The following is a 23,749-nucleotide window of genomic DNA, read 5'->3' as shown; positions in this document are numbered from 1 at the left end:
CTGCCAAGCACAAGGCCACTGCACCGGGGCTCAAAGAACAGGGTGTCGACCTCCCTCAGAAAGGGGCCCAGAGGCCAGCCGCTCCTGGGACCAAGAGGACACGGAAGGAGCCCTCAGTCCCCTGCAGTGGTCTGAGCGGGGGCACTTACAGCTCGGGGCCCTCCGGTAGCTGGCCGGGCCGGCCGCGCAGCCGCTGTGCGCGATGGGGCAGTGGGAGAGGTTGCAGTTCCGGGCGCTGGCGGAGGCGCACGTGATCACCGAGGGCCGGTTCTGCGGAAGGAGGGAGCTGGCGTCAGTGCGGGCGTGGGCACACAGGCGGCAGCAGCGGTTCTGCTCCCCCGCCCCAAGTGGCGACCCCATCCTCATATCCCCGCCCAGCTCCAAGGCCGGGCGGCCACCCCGGCGCCCCTCAGTACCCCCGCCGGGCACCCGTCCCGCCTCGAGAACCAAGTGCCGGCGGCCTCGGTGTTGGAGTGGTGCCTCGGCGCGGGGCCTCACCAGTACCCACGCTCTGCGGGAGCCCCTCCTGGAGCCCTGCCGGCCCAACAGCAGATCCAGTCAAGCCCAGGTGCCGCCTCCTGCTTCACGTCGGGGGCCACACCGCTCAACGACCCGAACCCACCGTGAACGAGAGTCTTGGGGGGGGGTGCGCTCGGCCCCCTCCCAAGCTCTCCCTTGTCTGAGCAGTGACCCTCAGTGTGAGGCAGTGGCAGTGTGGATCGGTGAGGGACGTGGGACAGAGTCTTGGCTGTTGGGAGCTGGCCTGTCCCAACTCTCGGATCTGAAATGAGACCATCGCCCAGTCGGGAGACCAGCGTGTAGATGGCAGAGGGCCGTAAAGGGACCACGGCTCCTACCGTCACGGTCCTGAGAGCGCCTGGCCCTGCCCTTCTCAGAGTGTATCCTCGGAACCCTCCCCCCCAACCCCCGGCTTCTCTGGGCCATCCCAGGACCCTTCTAATATACTCCTGGTTTTTCCCAAGCCAAGCCAGCTCAAGTCGGTTTCTGTTACGACCATGCAAGTCACGATGGAGACAGAAACGCAGGAATCTATCCAAGTGCCTGAGTTACACACAAAGCACCCTCACCCCATGCGCCTGCCCACGCTCGCCCTCCTTCCCCGAAACCACCGCAGAGTCTGCCTGGCAAACTCCGCTCGTCCTTTAAAACCCTGTTCAAATATCATCTCTGTGAAGCATGACCCTCCCCCTGCCCGCCCCACATTCAGCCAGTATACCAGCCCTTCCAGAGGCACCTGCCTCCCCGACCACACACACTTCAGAGCAGGGACCAGCGAGTGTCTGCATCCCCAGACCCGGACAGAAAACATCTGTGAACCAACTGAGCGCCCTTAGGTTCCAGCCAGGAAACTTAACTCCTGAAAACCCGGACGACAAGACAGCTAGCAGGACCTAGCTGAAGGGTCACCCCAAAGGCAGTGTCAACAAGGGAATCGGGCCTTGTCCACCCCCGGCCTTTCCCGTAAAGAGGTGGATCAGTAGCCACCGTGAAGTCTGCACATCAAACCTTCCTGCGATGGGAAGTGAACACGAATGATAAGAACACGTCTGTGATGAAGATCTGTACCCACACCGGTGAGCGGGGATGTGCTTGGGTCTAACAAGAAATTCCACACATCCAGGATGGGAGAAGATGCAGCTTAGCGGCAGCACGTGAACCAAGAATCTGGGGCTTTATTAATTCCACGTGTGAGCAATGGGATGGAGCCACCAGGAGAGTTGGTGTGACACCGCCCCGTGTGGACGACAATGGCAGACAGGAGAGAACATGGCTTTGAGGCCGGGTGGACCTGGGTGAACCAGCTCTAGTCAGTAGGCAGGACCTTCAGCCCTCTAAGCTTCCATTTCTTTGAGTATGAAACGGGAAGACTCGTACCTGAGGGGCGTGGAGCATCGCCTGAGATGGATGTGAGGGCCTGGCCCGTGGTCACGTCCAGGAGTCCTGCCCTGCAGGTGCTGGTCATGCCGCACCTGAAGGACAGCCTGCAGTGTGCAGCCCACCTTCTGAAGGGCCTATTTAACCCCCCGAGCCCGTGATCTCCCCGCCAGCCCTCTCGTAGTGAAGTGCTCTCCATCCTCGAGATGGGGCTGTGCAGCCATGTTCATAAGTGACCTCACCCCGTGGTCAGGCTGGAGATCTGCCTCAGCTGCGGCTCAACCACTGAGGCCGACTCAGGAGAAGATTCGAGTTGAGCTCAGGAGCTGGGGGACGGCCACGCCGAGCTGGCCATGTGATCCAGAAGCAGAGAGAGAAAAGGATGCAGAGACAGGCACGGGGCCAGGGGAGGAAGGAGGGTCCTGCCTCCTATCTGCTCGCCCAGGCAAGAGCCGGCCCTTGCTTCCTGAGCCTGGCTGTACCCGCGACCCTGGGTCTGGGAGACGCCCCGGGCCCTCCCAGTATAACTCCCTTCCTTCCTGTAGCTCCAGGGCCTCCCAGCGCCGGGGCGCAGCAGCACTGGTGAGCGTTCACTACGTGCTAACTCAGCCTGGTTCTCACCAATTCATACATTAAGACTTGAGCTATTTGACTCCCTGTCTCCTCCAGACTCAAAACTGTGAGCGCCCGCATCCAGCTTGACCAGTTTCTAACACACTCCCTACACAAAGCAAGTGTCCACGCAGTTTTGTTAAAAGAACAAAGGAAACAAACAGGGTTGTGATTTTGGGCTCCATCAGCCTCACTGGGAACCACAGGCACCAGCGCAACCTCGCCCAACGCCCGGGGCCCCTCACAAGCAGGTGTCACAGACTGGGTCAGAACCAGGCGCGGGCCAGGGACACAGCGGCGGCCTGGAGGCTGAGCCCGGCTCCGGCGGCCCCACCACCTCCTCTGCTCGCTGTCCACGTCCAAGAGTCTTAAGCAAACACTGAGTGAGGACCTATTAGGTCACAGGCCCCAAAGGTTCAGAGAGAAAAGCCATGGGTTCGTGCAGTGTTTCTGAACCTCAAGGCTAATGCCTCCTTTTATTAGTTCTTCCCTTAGGAACCCCACTTTTTTTTTTTTTTTTTTTTTTTTTGGCGGTACACGGGCCTCTCACTGTTGTGGCCTCTCCCGTTGCGGAGCACAGGCTCCGGACGCGCAGGCTCAGCGGCCATGGCTCACGGGCCCAGCTGCTCCGCAGCATGTGGGATCCTCCCGGACTGGGGCACGAACCCACGTCCCCTGCATCGGCAGGTGGACTCTCAACCACTGCGCCACCAGGGAAGCCCCCAGGAACCCCATTTTTTAAAGCCTTTTTTCCTACCAAGCAATCTGTGTTTATTAAGTAACAACTTAATTTCCTAAAAAAAAAAAAAAATCTTTGTCTGCCAATCACAGGTTTCTGACCAGCAGGAGCTACTAACCACTGTGACCACTGACTTCATAGGATTCCAGCCCAAAGCAAAGCAACCTGGCATTTAACTCCATCCGTGTAGCCCTGTAACGGGTTGACGTAGGATTCCTATTAGGATTATTACATTGATCCCTAAACACGGCTGCCAAGGAAGACTGCTAGAAACACAGCTAGTCTAGACCAACCCCGTCTCGTGCAAAGAAACTAAGCCCCAAAGACATTGTCTTGTCTGAAGCCATTAGTCCCAAGGGGCGAGGCCTAGGCAGGCCCAGGTCAGAATTAAAACCACCCTCAGTACAGAACCGAGGGTGGGGTTACTCCCCACGTCTGTCACCGCCTTCCTTGCACCCCACCCTCCATCCCCCAAGCCCCCGGACCCACTACTGGCCACCGGCCGAGCCGTGCTGGACAAGGGCGTACCTGCTGCCGCTCCACTGGGGTCATGGTGGGCGAGAGGCCGGCCGGCCTGCCAGCGTCCAGGCTGTTCTTGGTCAGTGCAAGGGGCTGCTCCATGCTGAGGCTGGGGAGGGACGTGTACAGGTGGCTGCCGTGCAGGCTCATAGTGGGGGCCACGGCTCGCTCGATGGGGCTGCGGCTCCGTTCCCGGGGGTCTTTCCGGCAGTCCCCGTTGGCCGTCTTGTTCCTGAAAAAGAGGAGTGAACGCTCAGACAGGAAAACCTGGCAGCTTCTGGGAGGCAAGGGGGCTGGCGACCGTGGTGAGACACTCACACTGATCATTTCATCCCTCACTTTGGTGTGGGTAAATATTACACAATCATCACCCCACCGTCTGAGGCTCTGATCGAATAGCCTACAGGTAACTGAGGGGCCAGGATGCTAACCCAGGTGGGTGCTGGGGAGAAGCACCTTCCCAGGGTCCAGAGTCAGCTCCATAGCTCCATCCAGACGAGACGGCAGCCCCCTGCTCGGCAGTCTGGCTGAGCGCTCCTTCAACAAACTCCACTCGCTCGGAGCCCAGAGATCTCACCTGTGTGCTCCAGGCTGACTTGGTTGGACCAGGATCTGCCTTCAGAAGGATGAAGGTGGTGATGATGCCAAAGGAACCCCATGCCTCCTACCTGCCGGGTCCTGTTCTAAGGCTCCACTGGCCTCAGCTCATTCAGTCTTCCCAACAGCACTGAGAAGGGGAGGCTGTAACCACCCCCGCCCCAGACGAGGGGACCGAGACCCAGTGCAGTCTCCTCACTGGCCGAGGCTACTGGCCCGCGAGCCGTGGTGTTTGGCTCACAGTGTGGCGATCAGGCTGGTGAGCGTGGAGAGCCTGGCGCGCCAGCAGGAGGGCCCTGCCGTAGGAAAGTCCAACCACAGGCAGGTGCGGGCCGAGTGGGACCCGGATGAGGCAGTAGCACGGGCCCTGCCTGCAACCTGATGGATCTCGTCTAGGGGCAAGGTCACACGCTGCGTCTCTTTGAGAACGGGGAGAATGACTCCGCACGGTAGCGGTGGGCCTCACGGTAGAAGCCCAGGAACTCGCGGCCCAGGTTTCACCCCCGCCCAGGGGTTCTTTGTGCCTCAGGTCTCAGCCCTTAAATCCGCTGTGTTCTCTGCTGCCAAAGCAGTCTTTTTTTCATAACAAAGGAGCAACTATTCTAACTAAAAATGTGGTAATGACTTCTGTGACGGTGGAGAGATCAATGGACATTAGTGGAACCAAATCAGCTATAAGCTCAGTTCGTCAACTACAGGGCAACGAACCGCGTAAGGCACAGCATGTAATTTATGGGTGTGTCCCCCCAGCCTCGCACTATTCGCTGGTCGACTATACAAGCTGACTTAGAAGCAATTAGACAATAAACTTGCAGCCCATGAAGACAATCACGGAAGAGTATGTTCTGGTCACAGTGTAGATGAGATGTTCCATACACACCACATGGATCCTGACAAGTTTCAAAGAATTACAATACCAAAAATAGAAAAGAAAAAAAGTAATTCTGAAACCAGCCTGTCCATGATTTCATCTTCCTGTGATGATTCAGATGACATTACAGGCCTTTACAGTGAAGGGCTGCGCGGTCGTGACCGCAAACGCCGAACGTTCCTGCAGAACGGCACAGAACTGGGACGTCTGGCTCGATGGGCTTCAGGCCCCTCAAACCCAAGATAACCTGAAGGTGGTGATGATGCCAAAGTAACCCCAGGCTTTTCCCTGAACGGGTACTTATTACTGAGTATACAGGTGACCAGTGTCTGAAAAGACTACGTTGTCACACAGAGTCATCTCCAGCATCAGGTTTCCATCTAAATTTGACTAAAATTCAGTGTTTGATGAGCTATGTGAATTGCTTCCCTGACACAGTGAGGTTTGTCATTGTGTCAGGGAACCTACCCCCCAAAATGAGGTTTCTAGAGGTCACTTCATGAACTCTGCAAACTCAGGGACCGGACACGTCACTTGGAACGCGCCTCCGTCCAGTTCAGGCCCCACGATATTCAACCAATGTTAACTGAGCCCCTATTTTCTGACGGTTACAGAGAGGAAGACACAGCCCTTCTCATGGGCTCACGACCACGGGCAGGGGCGACAAGCTCCCCCGTGACCACCACAGCACCGGGAGGGGCGCAGGGCCGGAGGAGCGGGCAGAAGGCTGGAGAGTCGCCCGGGGGCGCCGGTGCTCACACCCCGCACCACGCAGCACCGCGACGCTGCACAGCGCAGCAGGGGCCCGAGGAGCGATGGGGACTGTCCCAAGTCAACCCGCGGGGAGCGAACGGGAGAATGGGCCCCCGCAGGCAGGACGCGGCAGGCATCAAGGACCGGAAAAGACACTGAAACACCCAGAAACCATCTGAAGACCTCGCTGGTTAATTTTAGTAAAATTATACATTACTCAGATTTCCAGCTCGTTTTCCCAGTTCCCGGAGCTTGAAGACAGACGTTGTTTTCCTTCCCCCAGTGACTCATACCCCGGGCTCCACTGCTTCCCGGGGCGTCATGTGCTCCCGGACCCAAACCACACGCTTCCTGCCTGCGAGCCCCGCGGCGCCTCCGTTCTCATTAAAGACGACGTTTGCTCGGGAAAGAGTCCAGAGGGCTCGTGCGGGGGGCTGGACGCAGAGGGGCAGCCGATGACAGGAGGCTTGGGGTGCACGGCTCCTCCCGGGACCCATCCTCACCCTGGAGAGGGCGTTTCCACAGAGAAATGGGTGCCACGTGCTGCCGCTCTGCCCTGAGGCGAGAAGCCAGCAATGTCCCCAGTGTCTGGGGAAAAGTAGACTCAACTCCAGGCAGTGAAACTGAGGAAAGTGCATCCACTCGCACAGTCGTCAACGTGAGGTTTTCCCGCCCTTCAGCCGGCCGGGGCTCAGAGCTGAAGGAAACCCTCAGGAAGGTCTTACTTGACAATCTCGGGCCTCGACTAAATTCCTTACCTCCTGACACCAATTCACTAAACCAAAGGGAGTCTGAATTCTTAGCACAGGGGAGGGATGTGGGGATGAAGCTATTTACTTAGTGCTTTGGAGGAAATGTTCTGGGGCCCCGGGGGTCCCCATGCTGTAGGCCCCTCGGCCCAACCCGGCCCCCGTGTCCCCCGCGCGGGCCCAGGCTCCCGTAATACAGGAACATCCCTGAGGTGACAGGGTGTCCCGGCCAATGGGATGCAGAACACCCACGGCAGGAGGGGACTGAAGGTCTGTGGCAACACCCACTGTGCACGAGGGTGAGGTGTATATGGAGGTTCAAGGAAGGAGGGAGCAGGGCCCACGAGGGTCCCGGCAAAGACCGAGCCCGGCCTCCGACTCACCCATCTTGCCTGTCCTCTGCATCCCTCACACAAGCGTCCGCCCTCTGGGAACCTACAGGATGGGTAACAAACCTTCACCTTCACGGCCCAACACAAATCACAATAAAGTTGTTAAAGCATCGTTAATTTTAGACAGCTTCCTCAGAGAAGATACTTAATGCCGTTGAACTGTACACTTAAAAATGGCTACAATGGTACACTGTATGCATTACAATTAAAAATAATAGTAATTAAAAAAAATTAAAACCAGAAAATGTCTCTCCCCTGCCATTACTTGCTGAGTTGCTGGGTCTGTGACGTGGATCAAGTAGATGGCCCCGTCCCTGTCTCACAGAAAAGAGGCCGGAGATGAGGACGATAAACGCTTAGCCTGAGCGGTGGAGGCGGGACGGCAACCAGACACCCAGCCGCTCAGCCATCCTCACTGCAGGCCCCCGCATCACCCACCTCTCCATCCCCAGCTTCCAGGAGGCCCTCCCTGACCCCCCAAACTGGAGCACCAGAGGGCATGGTGGGGACCTGCATGTGCGTGAGGGGACGACCCTGCAAGGCACGGGGCTGAGCACAGAGCGGGTGTTTTAACCACCATTCACTAAGTGAACTATCTTTTTTAAAAATTTATTTTATTTTTGGCTGCATTGGGTCTTCCGTCGCCGCGCGCAGGCTTTCTCTAGCTGCGGCGAGCGGGGGCTACTCTTCGTTGCGGTGCGCAGGCTCTAGGTGCGCACAGGCTTCAGAAGTTGTGGCGCACGGGCTCAGTAGTTGTGGCGCACAGGCTTAATTGCTCCGCGGCATGTGGGATCTTCGCAGACCAGGGGTCGAACCCATGTCCCCTGCACTGGCAGGTGGATTCTTAACCACTGCGCCACCAGGGAAGCCCCTAACTGAACTATTAAAGTACACACATCATGTGTGAGTCCAGTTAGGCTCTGTGGTGAACGAAAGGGAATTAAGGCAATTTCAGAGGAAATTCCCAACAGGAAAGACTTTTTTTTCTGAAAAATGCAGAATTTAGGGAGCATTTAAACAGCCATAAACAGCTGTGAAATAGTTTCTCCCTTTCACTACCTTCCCCATCTTCTGTTTCCCCTTCCCCCGCTTCTAAGTGTCCCCCAGGTCATCCAAACCTCACGCATCACCCCCTCTTCCTCCTTGTGAGCAGGAGAATTCACTGCCTTCCAACCAGGCGGGAGGGCGCGTGGGTGTGTCCAGGACATCCTGGGTCAGTCTCGTCACTCCAAGGTACCAATTTCAGACGGGAAGCGGCGGGGCAAGACAGCGCCGCCAGGGTGTGTGGTGTGGAGGGAAGGCGTTGGCATGGGGAAGGGGTGGGAGGCGAGGCAGAGGTGCCCTCCTGGTACAAAATGGTGAGCTGTGTGTCATGAGCCGGAAAAAGCTGAGAAATACTGGCATTCAGGGCATCCCAAAGGCACAGAGGGACCGCGGTCTGTCTGCTGCGGTGCCCAGCACGTCCTGCTCGGCAGTGACTCGGGGGCAGCTGTCTCTGCCTTTGACTGGGGGGAAGACTGTGTCGTATAGGACACCTGCCACCGCTTAACATAACTTAATAATCAAGAAAAAAGCCACAGCCCTACTGCATCCAAGGTTCAAGGGAACCCGACCTGAGCTTGGAGGACCGTGCAGTTGGCTGATGACATCCCCGCCCCATCTTTCCAAGCGAGTAACATGCCTCCCCCCCCCGTTTCTGCTAGTTCACATTTCAAAAACCCAATACCTGGAACTAAGCGACACACTCCTCACTGGCTCTGTCCCATGACAGGTGTGACCTACAGTGCCAGGGAGAAGCACCTCCATTGCAATGGCTGCCCTCAGAAAGACCTGCCCAGAGAGAGAGAGCATTACGGGCTGGGGATCCCTCCGAGTAAACTGCTTACGTGGGTTACCTTTATTACCATCAACTACCATCTACTGAAGGTAGTTATCATTCTCACCTTATTAAATCCACCACAATGCTGCAACGTAAGCGTCAGCATCTCCACCGCACAGGTGTGCACGCTGAGATGCAGGGAGATAAGTAACCTGCCTAAGGCTGCAACACTAACACAGTACCAGGGTTCTATTTATATCTGACTGGCTCCTTTCTGTCTCAAGAGAGGGATGCAGAGAAAACTACAAAGACCCACGTACCCACCACCCAGAACTGACAGATGAAACCTCACCATCCTATTTGCTTCAGATCTTTCCTTCCCTCCTAAGGATTAAAGCTGCAGAGCGTGGTCCTCCTTCACGCCCCCCAGGCCCCTGCCCCTTCTTCATCCCTAGATGCACCCGCTGGCCCATATTGGGAGATTCTTCCCCCCTGAGCCTTTGTCCTCTGACCACCTGTGAACGCATCTGGAAAGCAGAGCAGCACACTGTCCATTCCCATCACTGTATGTACTTAACAGCCGGGCTTTTTCCCCTCACGTGTTTCTGGCCTAGAGATCCGGTTCATTCATGCTCGTCACCTGCCATACAGGATTCCTTCACAGGAATCCACCAGCTTGTTGACCCACTGCTGTCCCGACAGGCATTTGGCCATGTCGGGTTTTCCTAGTTATCAACAGTCCCACGGTGTTGACATTCCTGTGCCTGGGTGCCGTGCAGGTGCATCTCCGGAGGGAAGGCTTCTGGCTGCAGGGCGCCCCGCCTTCAGGGCCAGCGGGTGCTGCCGGAGCCCTTTCGGACCCCGCGTCCACTGCACTCCTCCCACCACTGCGTCCTCAGTCACGTCTGGCACCAGCGCAACTGAGGGCCTCTTCATACATTTGTTAGCCATTCTACTTTCTCCTTTCAATTACCTTTTATCAGTTATGAGTTGAATTGTGTCCCCTGCCCCCAAGAGAGGCTGAAGACCCAACCCCAGTACCTGTGTCTTCACAGAGAATCATATTAAGATGAGGGCATTAAGGTGGGCCCTCAGCCAATGGCCGGTGTCCTTCTAAAAGGGGGAAGTTGGACCAAGTGACAGACATGCACCAAGAAAAGACGACGTGAGATGTGGAGACGTAGGGAGAACGCAATCTATATGCCAAGGAATGCCCGAGGCCACCGGAAGCTGAGAGAGAGGCCTGGGACAAGCGGTCCTCACAGCGCTCGGAAGAAGCAACTCTGCCCTCAGCTCCATCTCAGACTCCAGCCTCCGTAACTGGGAGGAAATACATTTCTCCTGTTGAAGCCACCCAGTCTGTGGCACTTGGTCATGGCAGCCCCAGAAACTAATACAGTTTCCATGGCTTTTACCCCCAATGCTTTTACTTCTTTAGATATTCTCCACATCCATGTTTTATTCTGCTTTCCCTGTAATTAATCTCTTCCCTCTGACACCCATTTTTTTGAAGTCTGGTCTGGACATTTTCAGAGGCCCCTAAGATCCACCGGACCTGAGGTGTCCTTGTCACACGTGCCTGTCATCACGAGGACATTTAATCAGCACTGAGGTGACAGTGTGTGAGGCCAGGCCTGCCGGTGAGAAGCTGGAGGGCCAGCTGCCCCCCGACTGCTCCTCCAAGTGCAATTCAGGAAGCCAGGAAAAGGCACCGCCCGCCCCGACGCGCAGGACCGCAGACCCTCATCGGCCAAGCCATCCTCCCGGCCGTCCAGCTCACAACCACTGCAGGCAGAGAGTGAACGAACCAGCAGACCTCCTCAGTCCTGCGTGGACGGGCCCGTCGATAACCAACCCCAAGGCCCGGGCCAGCCTCGGGCGTCCAACGCCCGCCTTCTCTCCCCAACGCCCGTGCCAGCCTCGGGGGTGTCCGCACCCTTCCCAGGGCAGGAGGAGGGAGACAGAGCTGAGAAGAGGCGCGCCCAGGGCACAGGCCGGCGGGGGCGGGACGGGGGCTCCCATCAGGCCAGCCCTCCCCCTCCTGCCTCAACTCCTGCGCGCTGTTCGGTGCTGGAGGGAGGGCGACCAGCTCTGGGTAGGGGAGAGGACAGGCGTGTCTGAGGAAGGCTTCGGCCGTCCTCACTGGACTCTGCCTCTGTAGCTGAGTCAAGGGTCTCCAGTCGCCGCCCTCAAGACCGAGCGGCGCTGAGACAGCACCGCCCACGGCTCCACAGTCTCCAGCCCTGAGATGCCCTGGCTGCGCTGGCCTCCAGGGGGGCAGCCCCAGGGGACCCTCCAGGGGACCAGCCCCAGGGGACCAGCCCCAGGGGACCCTCCAGGGGAGCAGCCCTAGGGGACCCTCCAGGGGACCAGCCCCAGGGGACCAGCCCTAGGGGACCCTCCAGGGGACCAGCCCCAGGGGGCCAGCCCCAGGGGACCCTCCAGGGGACCAGCCCCAGGGGACGCTTCGTGGCTGCTCCTCCTGCCCTGCTCTGTCCCCCAGACGGTGGGTCTCTCTTCCCTCGGGCACAGTCACTGCGCAGACCCGCGTGGGGACCCAGGGCACCCAGGACACCCAATAGCCGTCACCTGGGCCCACGGCGGCCACTTCCGTAAAGATTCTAAACAACCGCCGTGTAAGCCTTACGACACGAGATACTTTAAAGGCGTTGTAGTTAGAACCCGTCTGCAACACCCTACAATCGACTCCTTTCCTTCTTGGTGACTTGGGATCCTTATTATAGACGTGACTTCGGGATGTGACGGCCCCGTGGCAGGCCCGTCTGTCCCGTGCTAAGGCTCCTCACTGGCTCAGCGGCTGCAGGCGCTGGGTCCGCTCCCCTCGTGTCCTGGGGGCAGGCCTGGCGGGAGGGTCCCTGCCCGTCTGCTCGGCCTCTGCTTTCCCTTCTCCTCGCGGTGGGCCCCGAGGCCAGGTAGCCAGAGGCTGTGCTCCGCTCCGAGAACAGGGCCAGCACTCGGGCCTTCTTCGCCTGGGGACTCAGGGCTCCCCAACCTGCTGCCCAGAGAGGGCGAGACCCGTGATGTCAGACCGCCCCCCGGAGCCCCTCTCCCAGCAGCTCAACTCTGTGAAAATAAGAGACTAGTTTTCTTTGACTAAGACAGTCTGTGCATGTTTTCCATCATTAGCTGAGACGAGAGGAAAAACTGAAGTTTTAGAAAAGAGGTCAACCCTGAGAACGCGACGGGGAAAGCCCCTCGCCCCTCCTCCCCCATCCTGGGTGGGCCACGGCTGCCATGAGAGCGGCAGGCGTCCACCCGCGGGGGGCGGGCGCAGCACGGGACCACGTGCAGCCTGAGCTCTGCTTATGGACTCAACGGATCACGCGGGCCACACGTGTACACTCATCCATTTCAAATGAGTGGAGATGTGGCTGAGACTAATAACATACAAATTAATTTAAAATTCCTACTGCTACTAAATGTGTAAGTCATTTTTGTCATTATGTAGCCTCTTGATGAATGATATTAAAAAATAATACCGGGCTTCCTTGGTGGCGCAGTGGTTGAGAGTCCGCCTGCCGATGCAGGCGACACGGGCTCGTGCCCCGGTCCAGGAAGATCCCACGTGCCGCGGAGCGGCTGGGCCCGTGAGCCATGGCCGCTGGGCCTGCGCGTCCGGAGCCTGTGCTCCGCAGCGGGAGAGGCCGCAACAGTGAGAGGCCCGCGTACCGCAAAATATAAAAATAAAAAAAAAATAATACAACCGCTCTTCTGTTTTTGGCATCGAAGTCCCTGCACCAGAGGAGGGATAGAAACATCATGTCTCTCCTTCTGCACAACAGCTACAGTGTCTGCAACGCACACAAACCTGGGGCAGCTCGTCTGTCCCGCTGCACAGCAGCAGAGGTATCACCGCGGCACTGCTCTGCTTGGCTATCCAACCACTTGGGATGGCTGGGTGAGGGAGAAAGGGGTGACGCTAAGAGATCTGCCCACAGAGAAGGTCCAGAGTGGCTTTTTTTTTTTTAATAAATTTATTTATTTATATTTTAGTTTTTTTTGGCTGCATTGGGTGTTTGTTGTTGCGTGCGGGCTTTCTCTAGTTGCAGCAAGAGGAGCTACTCTTCCTGGCGGTGCGCGGGCTTCTCATTGCGGTGGCTTCTCTTGTTGTGGAGCACAGGCTCTAGGTGCACGGGCTTCAGTAGCTGTGGCTCGCGGGCTCGAGAGCGCAGGCTCAGTAGTTGTGACGCACGGGCTTAGTTGCTCCGCAGCATGTGGGATCTTCCCGGACCAGGGCTCAAACCCATGTCCCCTGCATTGGCAGGCGGATTCTTAACCACTGCGCCACCAGGGAAGTCCCAGAGCGGCACGGACCTCCTGCCCAGTGCCCTGCTCCCAAGCCCCCACGCGTCAGCATGGAGAACAGTGCCCGACACACAGTATCTAATTCGTGAATGAACCGACCAAAAAGCAAATGGATTCTTAGGGAAAAGCAGCACCAACTGGTCTGAATAAGACAGGAACCCACGAAGCTCCAGGGCGGCATCTGGGCCAAGGGTCACTGGAGAACCAATCCCAGCCCCCGCAAGGCCACCAGGAAGGAGTGGTCTGCAAACACCTCCAGTGCCATTTCCGCTCCTTTCTTCGGGGCTGGGGGCGGGGGGGGCGGCCCACTTTCTGATTCTATTCAAGTTCCGATTCTGTTCCGAAGGCTCACTCTTAGCTTTTGCTCCACATTCTGTGGCAAATCGCTGGAAGACATTACACACTGTTTACTGAAGAGAGTGGAAGCTTTGTCCCACTCAGAGGAAGAGAGCTGAAGAGAGCTTCGTGCTGGGACGGCTGTGAACCCCAGAGAGGGGTGCGAACAGCAGCGTCCTCACGTGACGCCCTGCGGCGGCTTCTCACACCCCCCCAGGGTAGGGCGCTCGCTTACTCCCCCTCCACGGAATTCCCTCAACTCCTGGAAGGGTTCAATGAAAGGCCCTCCCCTACTATCGACGTTCCAGTGCGATTCTTTGATTGACGGTCTGCTCTTCGGAAAAATTCAACGAAGTCTATTTCTTCTTCCAATCACTGGAAAACTGCTTCTGTGTCAGCCCTGCCGTGCCCAGAATTCTCTTCACCCAACAAGAATCCCTCCCAACGACCCTCACACCATCCTAACACCTCACCATCCTGTCACCCACCTCCAAGCACTCTCCAAAGTGACATCCACCTTTAAGTGTGGTACCCAGAACTATGTACAACACTCCAGAGGAAACCTAAAGAACAGAGCACACAAGAAGAGGTAACTCCCTTCAATTTACAGAGCACATTTTAAACCAAAAGTCAGTGCAGAAGGCCTAACAAGAACCAAGGTCAACAGAATAGAGTATGGAAATCAGGATGATTCTGAGACCTGTAGTCAACTGGGACTCCACCCGGAACGGCACGACCCAAGACACAACAGTTCTGCCAGCAGCCTGGTCCCATAGTAACGTGTAGTCTCCTAAAATCCTCCTAATTCAGCTATACTTGTGACCCTGTATTGGCCAAAGAGAGAGATAAATGAGTTACTGCACACGTCGGCATCACATGCGCATGCCTGGCAAAGACAGAGCAGCACATCTCCTCCCTGTGCTCTTTGGTTTGCTGCAATTCCCTCCTGCCCTTCACATACCCACACAGTCGCATTCCTACACCTGAATGCAAGTACCTTCCCAGCGTCCAGCCCCGATGGTGGCAGTAACCGGTTCCAAATTATTCTGTGGACTTCTTTATTTTTTTAACTTGATCACAGTATAGCTGATTTACAATGTTGTGTTAGTTTCAGGTATACAGCAAAGTGATTCAGTTAAACATATATATAGGTTATCGCAGAATACTGAGTAGCATTCCCTGTGCCGTACAGTAGGTCCTTGTTGGTTACCTATCTTATACATATTAGTGTGTGTGTGTTCATCCTAAGCTCCTGATTTATCCCTCCCCCCACCCATGTTTCCCCTTTGGTAAGCATAAGTTTGTTTTCGATATCTGTAAGTCTGTTTCTGTTTTGTAAATAAGTTCATTGGTACCAATTTTTTAAAACTTAGATTCCACATATGAGTGATATCGTATATTTGTCTTTCTCCGACTTACTTCACTTAGTATGACATCATCTCTAGGGCCATCCATGTTGCTGCAAATGGCGTTATTTCGTTCCTTTTTCATGGCTGAGTAATAGTCCATTGTATACATGCACCACGTCTCCTTTATCCGTTCATCCGTCGATGGATATTTTGGTTGCTTCCATATCTTGGCGACTGTAAACAGTGCTGCAGTGAACGCTGGGGTGCATGTGTCTTTTGGAATTATGGTTTTCTCCAGATCCATGCCCGGGAGTGGGATTGCTGGATCGTATGGTAGTTCTATTTTTAGTTTTTTAAGGAATCTCCATCTTGTTTTCCACAGTGGCTGTTACCAAATTACATTCCCACCAACAGTGTAGGAGGGTTCGCTTTTTTCCACACCCTCTCCAGCATTTGGTTTTAGACTTTTTGATGATGGCCATTCTGAATGGTGCGAGGCGATAGCTCACTGTAGTTTTGATTTGCATTTCTCTGATAATTAGTGATGTTGAGCAGCTTTTCATGTGCTTTTTGGCCATCTGTCTGTATGTCTTCTTTGGAGAAATGTCTATTTAGATCTTCTGCCCATTTTTTTTTTTTTTGGTACGCGGGCCTCTCACTGTTGTGGCCTCTCCCGTTGCGGAGCACAGGCTCCGGACGCGCAGGCTCAGCAGCCATGGCTCACGGGCCCAGCCGCTCCGCGGCACGTGGGATCTTCCCGGACCGGGGCACGAACCCGTGTCCCCTGCATCAGCAGGCGGACTCTCAACCACTGCGCCACCAGGGAAGCCCTGCCCATTTTTTGATTGGGTTGTTTTGTTTTTTTGATACAGAGCTGCATGAGCTGTCTGTATATTTTGGAGCTGTAGACTTCTTGACAATAGAGGATAAGCTCTAATTCAACATATTCATTCTACACTAAACAAAAATTAGAAAGCCAGTTTTTCTTTTAAAACCACCCACCTAGCCTGACTGACATCAGAAACTCTGCAGGCAAAATTAAATTACTTACTGAATTAAGTTACTATAAAACTATACTAAAAAGTTTGAGAATTTAAGTACTGAGTATATAAAGTGATTAAATATTCATTTAATAGAAGATCCTGAGGCACCTACCAAATATCCTTTAAAATAGTTACTACTGTTACTATTAAATTATTAGTTATGATTATTAGTAATAAAATTATCATTATTCAGAACCTTGCATCTGAGACCACATTATGTACTGAATTAATTCCCTCTGAGAATCCGTATGGTCTGGGCTGAACTCCATCTTTTCGACAACTAGAGGAAGAGGTTAGCTAAGCCATTGTTTCTCTTTACTTAGATTACAGGGTAAGAACGCGATCTGAATTTCTTAAAGGTTATTTCGAGGACTCTCCGGTGCTTAGAAAGGCTACTAATGTATTAGCAACTGATAGGCAAATTACCAACCAACCTCTATTCTTGAAGCAAAGTTCCCAAGGGATCCATAAAAACCAATACTGATGGCTTACTTCATTTTCCAAGTTACAAAAATGCATTTCTTGACAAATATTCGTATTTTCAAACTCTTCAGAGAATTGAAAACTCACTTTCCCTATGGCGTCTGCTTAGTTTTACTGTAACGTCACTAACATCTGGCTATTAAAATCATATTTAATCCCAAACCTGGGACCTGGAAAAGGAACCCAGGGGAACCTCATGACTGTTCAACACAGAAATGGCATCTCCCCGCAAACTCCTGAGTGGATGATTCTAAAAACGTCTTCGGAGAATCCAGGACTGCCATCCCCAAATACCTCAAGTGATGCACTCCTTTCCTTTTCACAAGGACCTCCCACACCAAATGGCAATGGCGACTCCCAACCACCCTTTAAATTAAAATGACCATGCCCCAGAGTCCTCACATGGCCACTCCCCACCATGAGGCCCCAAATGCCACATCCTGAGAGCTGAACGTCTGTCCTTCAAGTTCTTACCCCCTCTTGACACACTGTTCATCCCAGCCGACCACGGAATACAAAGGCTGAACACATAATAGATTCGGTATTGTTTATTCAATTGAACCAAAGTTAATCATTAGTCTTTGGAAGGTTTTTTAATCTTTTTTCAAAACTGTGGCAAAATACACATAAAATTTACCATTTTAGTCATTTGAAAATACACAGCTCAGAGGCACTGAACACATTCCCACTGTCGTGCAGCCATCCCACAACCCACATGGAGAAACTTTTCATCTTTCCGAAGTGAAACTCTGTACCCGTTAAATACGAACTCCCGGTTCTCCCTCCCTCATCACCTGGCAACCACATTCTCTTCGCTGCTCCGCATGTGACACTCACTCAAGAAGAATCACAGACTCTTTGTGCTTTTGGGACTGGCACATTTCACTTTGCATAATGTCTTCAAGGTTCATCCACGCGGTGACAGGTGCCAGAACCGCGCGTTCCTTTTTTAAGGCTGAATAATATTCCATGGTATGGATCTATTCATTCCTTGACGGGCACTGGGTTGCTCCCACCTTCCAGCTGTCATGAATCATGCTGCTGTGAACATGGGCAGGTGTACAGATACCGGTTTCAGGTCCCTGCCTTCACTTCTTGTGGGTCTATACCCATGTGTGGACTTGCTGGATCCTACGGTAATTCTGTGTGTAATCTTCAGTCCGTAGGCATTTTGACAAATCATTGGTAGTCAGTGGCCCTCTCTACTAGAGAAAAATGATAGGTTTCCAAAAGGATAGGTCTGGCTCACAACAACACAAACACAAGTCTCTGTAAACACAGTCCAAGTGGTTCATGAGAGAAATGCTGAAGAATAATGTGAGCATTTGACGTCAAAAGGTAGATAAACAAACGCCACCCATCACCAGCTCAGCCAGCCCTGCAGCTCCAGGCGCACACTCGGGACGCAGTCAGGGGTGTGGCCAGCGCCGGGGAGCACTGGGAGACTCACAGGCTACACACCTGCGGTTCTCATTTCTCACTATGGGCCTTGAAATGACTTCGAGCCATCTAAGGACGGCTAGTGTTAGGAACAGTAAGAGCTACCATTTGTGTGACATCAGCAGGTCTACAGAGTGTCCACAGGTCTACAGAGTGCCCCGCACACATGTCATTGTTAACAGATCTGCCTCAGTCTGCAGCCCCTCCTCGCTGCCCCGCACTGGTCCTCCAATGGCCTGCTGTGCGGACAGGTGAGGGCGCCTGGACACCGGCTCCCAGGCCGGGGACCTCTCAGCCTGCATCTGAACCTCAGCTTCCTTTCAGGGCCAGGAGGGAGGAGGCTGCTCGCCGAGTTACGAGTTACGTGGCAAGTTCCCGGGAGATGGGACAAGAGCCCCATGTCCTGAGGCCTGTGGAGGGGCCTCCTCTCCAGTGGGTCCCTAAAGCAACTCACAGAGGAGGGCCTCCAGCACCCTCTCCACGGAGGGCAGTGGTCACGCAGCTGAGGTCAGAACCTCCAGACTTCAATTGTGCCCAAGTGCTTTTATTTGCCTTGTCATTTTCTTTCAGAATAAATGTTAAACGTAAAACGTACCCCCTTCTGGAAGCGATCCTGGCGGCTGAACTGAGTGGGAAGAAAACGCACCCCGTCCTCCCCGAAGCTGCAGCCTCACCAGCTATGCATCATTGTCTTTAGTGGGTCAAGTGATGGCCCGGCCCAGCAACAGCAGGTCAGCGGTCACCTGGAACCTGGCTGCTTCCACCCCATTAAGGCAACAACTACCCATGTGCGTTAACCCCTCGGCTCACAGCGGCGGGGCTGCGGCCCCTTTAAGAGCCCTCTCTCTCCAGGCCTCTCTCAGAAGAAACCGGATACGACGGGGATCTGATTGGGACAAGGGGCCGCCTGGTGAGGGAAGAGAGATGAGCAGGAAAGTCACTGCTGCCCTTCTGAGCACAGGCAGTTGCCGCCTCTCCCAGCCTTGCTGCCGCAGAGTTTAAATTAATTACAGCTGAAAATACAGGGTTGCCATCTGGTTTGCAAAAGCAAGGATAAGGGAATAAAATGAAAGGGTTTTTGGTACTAACCTCACTTTAATCATTGCCAAAGAGCATGAAGACAGCCCAGCGTCCTCCCACAAGAAAGCCTTGGGCCTCCCAAACTTGGCAGGCGGTCCAGGCGCAAAACTGGATGGGCGGGAGGCTCGTCAGAATAAAAGTCCCCGCCGGGGGAGGCGGCAAGGTGAGGGCCGCCGCCCGCGCGAGGGCCAGGCTCGGGGGGCGGGCCGGGCCGAGGTTCGTTCACAGAGGCTTTCCTGCCAGAAGGCGACACGCATCGTTACGGTCCCAGTCCGTGAGAAAAGAGATCCGCTGTCAGGAGGACAGCACGCCATTTCCTCTTTCTTTGTCTCCCCGTCTGCCAGAACATCAGGCTTTTATAAAACTCTCTAAACCGAGGCCCAGCAGAACCCAGAGAGGCCGGCGGGCTGCCGGGGTGGGGGTGGGGGGGAGGGGGGGGTTGGCGAGGAGGAGCAGCGCCGCCCCGCACGGTCCCCTCCCCCGCGCCCCCCACGGCAGGAGGGTCGAAATGCCCCAGGTTCCCTCGTGCCTGGTAGGGAGCGACTTCCTTCTGCTTTCCTCCCGTCGGCAGAAGCCTGGCTGAGAGGCTCCGCTCTGCGGGGGCTCAGGCCGCAGAGCGCTGGGGACGGTAAAGGTGCCGCCGCGGTCCCGGGTCTGTCTCCACAGGCCTGGGGTGGGTGCAAAAGATGCCACGTCTGCAGCTTTCTCACCCCGCGCAGCATCAGGGAGCCCTCGGGAGCCAGCCTCAGTCCCATTTCTGGCCAATTCGAACTTTCGCCTGCCCACCACCTGAGTTCTTTTCGACCCAGGTGAGTTTTACAGACAAAACCTAGATGTACCTGGGTCCAGCTGCTTTCAGAAAGTACTACCCGCGGCGGCACAGTGGTGTTGAGGGGAATAAATTCCGAGCAACCGGTTACAGTCTCTTATAAACCAGAGATCAGAACAGTAACAGAGACGATAAAAGCCAGTGATGAAGACGGCATTACTGTTCTGGGGAAAAACACATCTTCAACCCCCAAATGATGCGAAAGTTGTCTCCCAGATCCTGCCCGGACCGAATCATTGTCTATAGCAACGGTGTCCATAACATTCAAACTCTCAGGAGTGTAACTTTCAAGTAAATGGTACATCTATCAAACCACAGGAACCATCTGGTAAAATGGTTGAATAAAACCAGAATTGAGACGTTTGATTTCACAGCTTGCTCATGGTACCCAACAAGAGACCATTAAAACGAACACCAAAAGCCCTCTGCCCACTCGGGATGCTCAGTGCAACTGTGGAAAATGTCCTCGAAGCGGGAGGGGAGAATAAGCAGACAATCCAGAAACGCTGGCGGGGGTGGGGGGTGGCAGGGCCCCCGTTCCTGGGGCTCTGCCCTGCACATCGCCGCCCCCAAAACTTCCTCGGGCCCGGGAGGGCTCCTCCACGCCCACCCTCATCCCCCCCACCCAATGCCGCCAGAGAAGCAGGCACCCAGGAAGTGCCAGATAAGTGAACGAACGAAGCAACGGACACACAATATACATCTCTTCCTTGCACAACTAACATGTATTAAGCACATACAATTAGCCCACCGCCAACACACACAGCCTAGACGTGTGTCCCAAGGTACTAGGCAGCACATTTCGCTCCTTTCTAGTACACTTTAGAAGCCTTTTCCATTAAAGAAAAGCTTTAATGATTCAACCACTTCCAAATTTAAAAAAAATCTGGATTTCAAAAACACAGTGAAGTTGAAAAGCAAATAACAAATTAGGAAAGTGGTTATTTTCCTAACTCATCTGATGGAGGGTCCTTAATAAGCAGTTATAGCACAGCAATAGAAAGAAGATGAATGCCCTAAATATTTTTAAGAAGAAGATAGAAAGTCACAAAAGAAGAAATCCAAATGGTCAATGAAAATATGAAAAGACCATGCAAGTTTCCTAGTAGCAGAAAGAAAACAAAAAAGACAAGTTACCACAATGATTCTCCTATGAAACCTGCAAAAATTAAATACACATTAACAGTCACCTTCGTGATGCTGTGGGTGACAGGCACATGCATAGAGTTGCCAGTGGAATGTCAGTCAGCTAACCTACCAGAGATGAGCTGGCAGGATGCACGGAAGCAGAAATGGGCGCTGTCCGACCCAGAAATTCCACTTCTAGAAACGGGGGGAATACGAGATGTGAACAAGAATGGATGTACAGAGACGGCCCCAGAAGTATCACAAATAATAGCGAAACATTGTAAACAGCCCCAATATCTGTATTTGTTAACAAGTTCTTTTGGTCACAAGCAACATAAAACAAGGCCTGCTCACTTAGGCTAAGTGGGGGAATTCACTGGAACGGTACTCTGCTACATTTCTTGGAAATGAAAGAAGAGTCAAACCACCAGTGCTCAAAAAGGAAAAATTAAGGCGTCCCGGGATCTGGGCAACAGGAGGAGGAAGGCGTCCCCTGCCCCCAGCCCCGCACCGGGCAAGATGCCCGCCTGGGAGACCCTGCCACCCACTCAGCCCACCAGGCGCTCCAAGTTCGGGTGAGAAACCCCCCAGCCACCGTCTAGGTCTCCATCACGGCACCCCCAAGGAGTTAACATGGAGTCTCAGAAATTCTGAGGTCGGTTTTATTAGACATCAAATTCACTACTGAAAATTAGAAGAACCCTCTCTCCACTCCCCCAAATGCTACCAGTTTTCACAGTCAAGAGACTTCACCTGAGCTTCGAATCAATTATATCTAAGAAACCGGGGGTCTCACAGGAAAGAGGTCCATTAGAGTTTTGCAGGTTTAGGGAGGAGGAGAATAGGGCAACGCCCCACCTTTGCAGCGAATGAGGGAAGGTGCTGGGTTGTTGCTTTTTTTTTTTTTTCTTTTTGTAAGTAAAACCACTGGGATTGTTGGCTAAAAACAGAAATGAGCCTTTGGGGCAGCAATAAAAATATATGAAAAGTTGGTGAGTTATCTCGGAGCAGGCAGGGACATTTACATCTGTTCCTTACAGCTCAGCCACGTCCTGTTCCAATTGCTTCCTCTCCTCCTTCAACCTGACTTCTCTCCCTCTGCCTTGTCCATTTCTGAACTCACCCTTCCCCCCACGTAACAACCACATGCACATCCTGAATACGTGCTTTATTTATCATGTACAACGTCATCCCTCCCAGTGTGGACAGACAGGCCCCTGCTGTCGGTCTGGCTGGTTCCAAAGGGCAACTTTCCCAAGGAATGATATCAGGGCCGCCCCTGCCTGGGACCCCACCTCCCTCGTCCCCCTCGTCCCCCAACGCCACCACCATCCAGCCCGCAGCATGGGGAAAGCTGTCCTAGATCAGAGATCACTGGGTGGCACAAAAACGAAATGCAATGTGTGGCTCCTAACTGCACCCTGAATGTAAAGGAAAACGTCCCTAGAGGGCCTTCTCGAAAGTGAACACATGTACTATGTTAGATCGCATCACTGTCTACGACGCGTACAAAAGAGAAAGCAAATGTGGCAGAATATTGACAACTAGTGAAGCCAGTGAACGATATGCGGATGCTCGTGGCTGTTTAAACCAGTTGTTTAATGTTTCTGTAGATCTGAACTTTTTCCAAAATGAAATGTCGGGGAGGATGGCAGGTCAGACGCTCACCAAATTTGGTGGCATGTTTAGAAAGATCTAAGTTAAAGTAGAGGCAACCAGGGAGGCTGGGAACCCTGACACAGGGGGTGTGAAGAGGAAGCTGGGAGATGGCTAGGGCCACACCGCACACATTCAGACGCCCCGGGCAGTGAAAATGCTGGTTTCAAATAGGAGCCTCAGAATGGAAGTTCCAAAGCGGGTGAACACCCACACTGCCCACCGTGAGTTGGGGGAGAATCGCTTCTCACACCATGTGGAGCTTCTCAAAGGCGTACAATGGCGGGGATTCGGATAACTTCTTTTAAACATAATCATGGTAAAGGAGGCTTCTGACAATTGATAGTCCAAGAGGGCCATCTACTGAGAATAATTCTGGGAAAGGGAGTTTAGGACAGGTCACCAAAGTGCCTGAAGGTCATCCTACATAACCTGGATTTTATCTTACTGTCAAAAATAAGCCAGAACCATTGCCCATCAGCGAACGTTGCCGTGCCCTCCAGGGTGGCTCTCAAGAAATACGTGCCAATCACAGAGCCACAGGGCATCAGCACCATGTACCCGTGTTACACGGTTAGAACACGGAGCCTCTGCGCTGCGGTCACTTGACATAACTTGCCCGAGAGCTAGCACCCAAAGTGGTCGCACACAAATAAAATACACACCACAGCTCTATTATGAGATGGTTGAAAAAGGCTTTGGCTTTGAGAACTTTTTAGGTAGATCTGAAAAACTCCAGAAGTAATAAACACCTGAGCAGAGATCTGTTGGCTTTTCTAGCATGGACAGAACTATTCTTTACACCCACAAGTGTCTGGCCATCCCTCTGACCTGCAAGCTGCCCCCACCTGAACTGGATTTCTCATTGCTATACCCCTTACCTGGTGCTCACACTGGGCTCAGAGCAAGACGCACAGGAAGAAACATAAACAGAGAGAGGAGCGGGGGAAACTTCATTCCTACAATAAACTCCGAAGGCTTATTATTCAGGGTCAGCACTGGGATAAGAGCATTTGATCCAAAGCCAGCATCTCAGGCAGAGCCAGTGATTCAGATTATTAAGTGTGCACATGCCCAGGTACTAGGGATTTGCATGTTTCTGTTTGGGGGGGAAACAGGGATTCGGGGAGGA

At 53.8% G+C, this 23,749-nt stretch overlaps 1 protein-coding gene across 8 annotated transcripts in view; it reads right to left on the bottom strand.

Moving 5' to 3' along the window:
• VGLL4 (vestigial like family member 4) overlaps positions 1-23,749 on the bottom strand; it is a 161,916-nt gene that overhangs the window by 2,983 nt on the left and 135,184 nt on the right. For 7 of the 8 annotated variants that reach the window (XM_060307172.2, XM_060307171.2, XM_060307170.2 and 4 more), the window contains 2 exons: positions 3,776-3,998; positions 150-270 (listed from right to left, as the gene is read on the bottom strand). In XM_060307172.2, coding sequence (XP_060163155.1) covers positions 150-270; positions 3,776-3,998 — 344 coding nt within the window. Of the gene's footprint in view, positions 1-149; positions 271-3,775; positions 3,999-19,013; positions 19,333-23,749 lie in introns of those variants that run through there. The other variant, XM_060307176.2, reaches the window with a different exon arrangement.

The sequence above is a fragment of the Globicephala melas genome, chromosome 11, assembly GCF_963455315.2.
Source record: "Globicephala melas chromosome 11, mGloMel1.2, whole genome shotgun sequence".
Taxonomy (NCBI): domain Eukaryota; kingdom Metazoa; phylum Chordata; class Mammalia; order Artiodactyla; family Delphinidae; genus Globicephala; species Globicephala melas.
The sequence above is the reverse complement of the archived record's forward strand: the minus strand, read 5'-3'. Positions and strand labels throughout refer to the sequence as shown.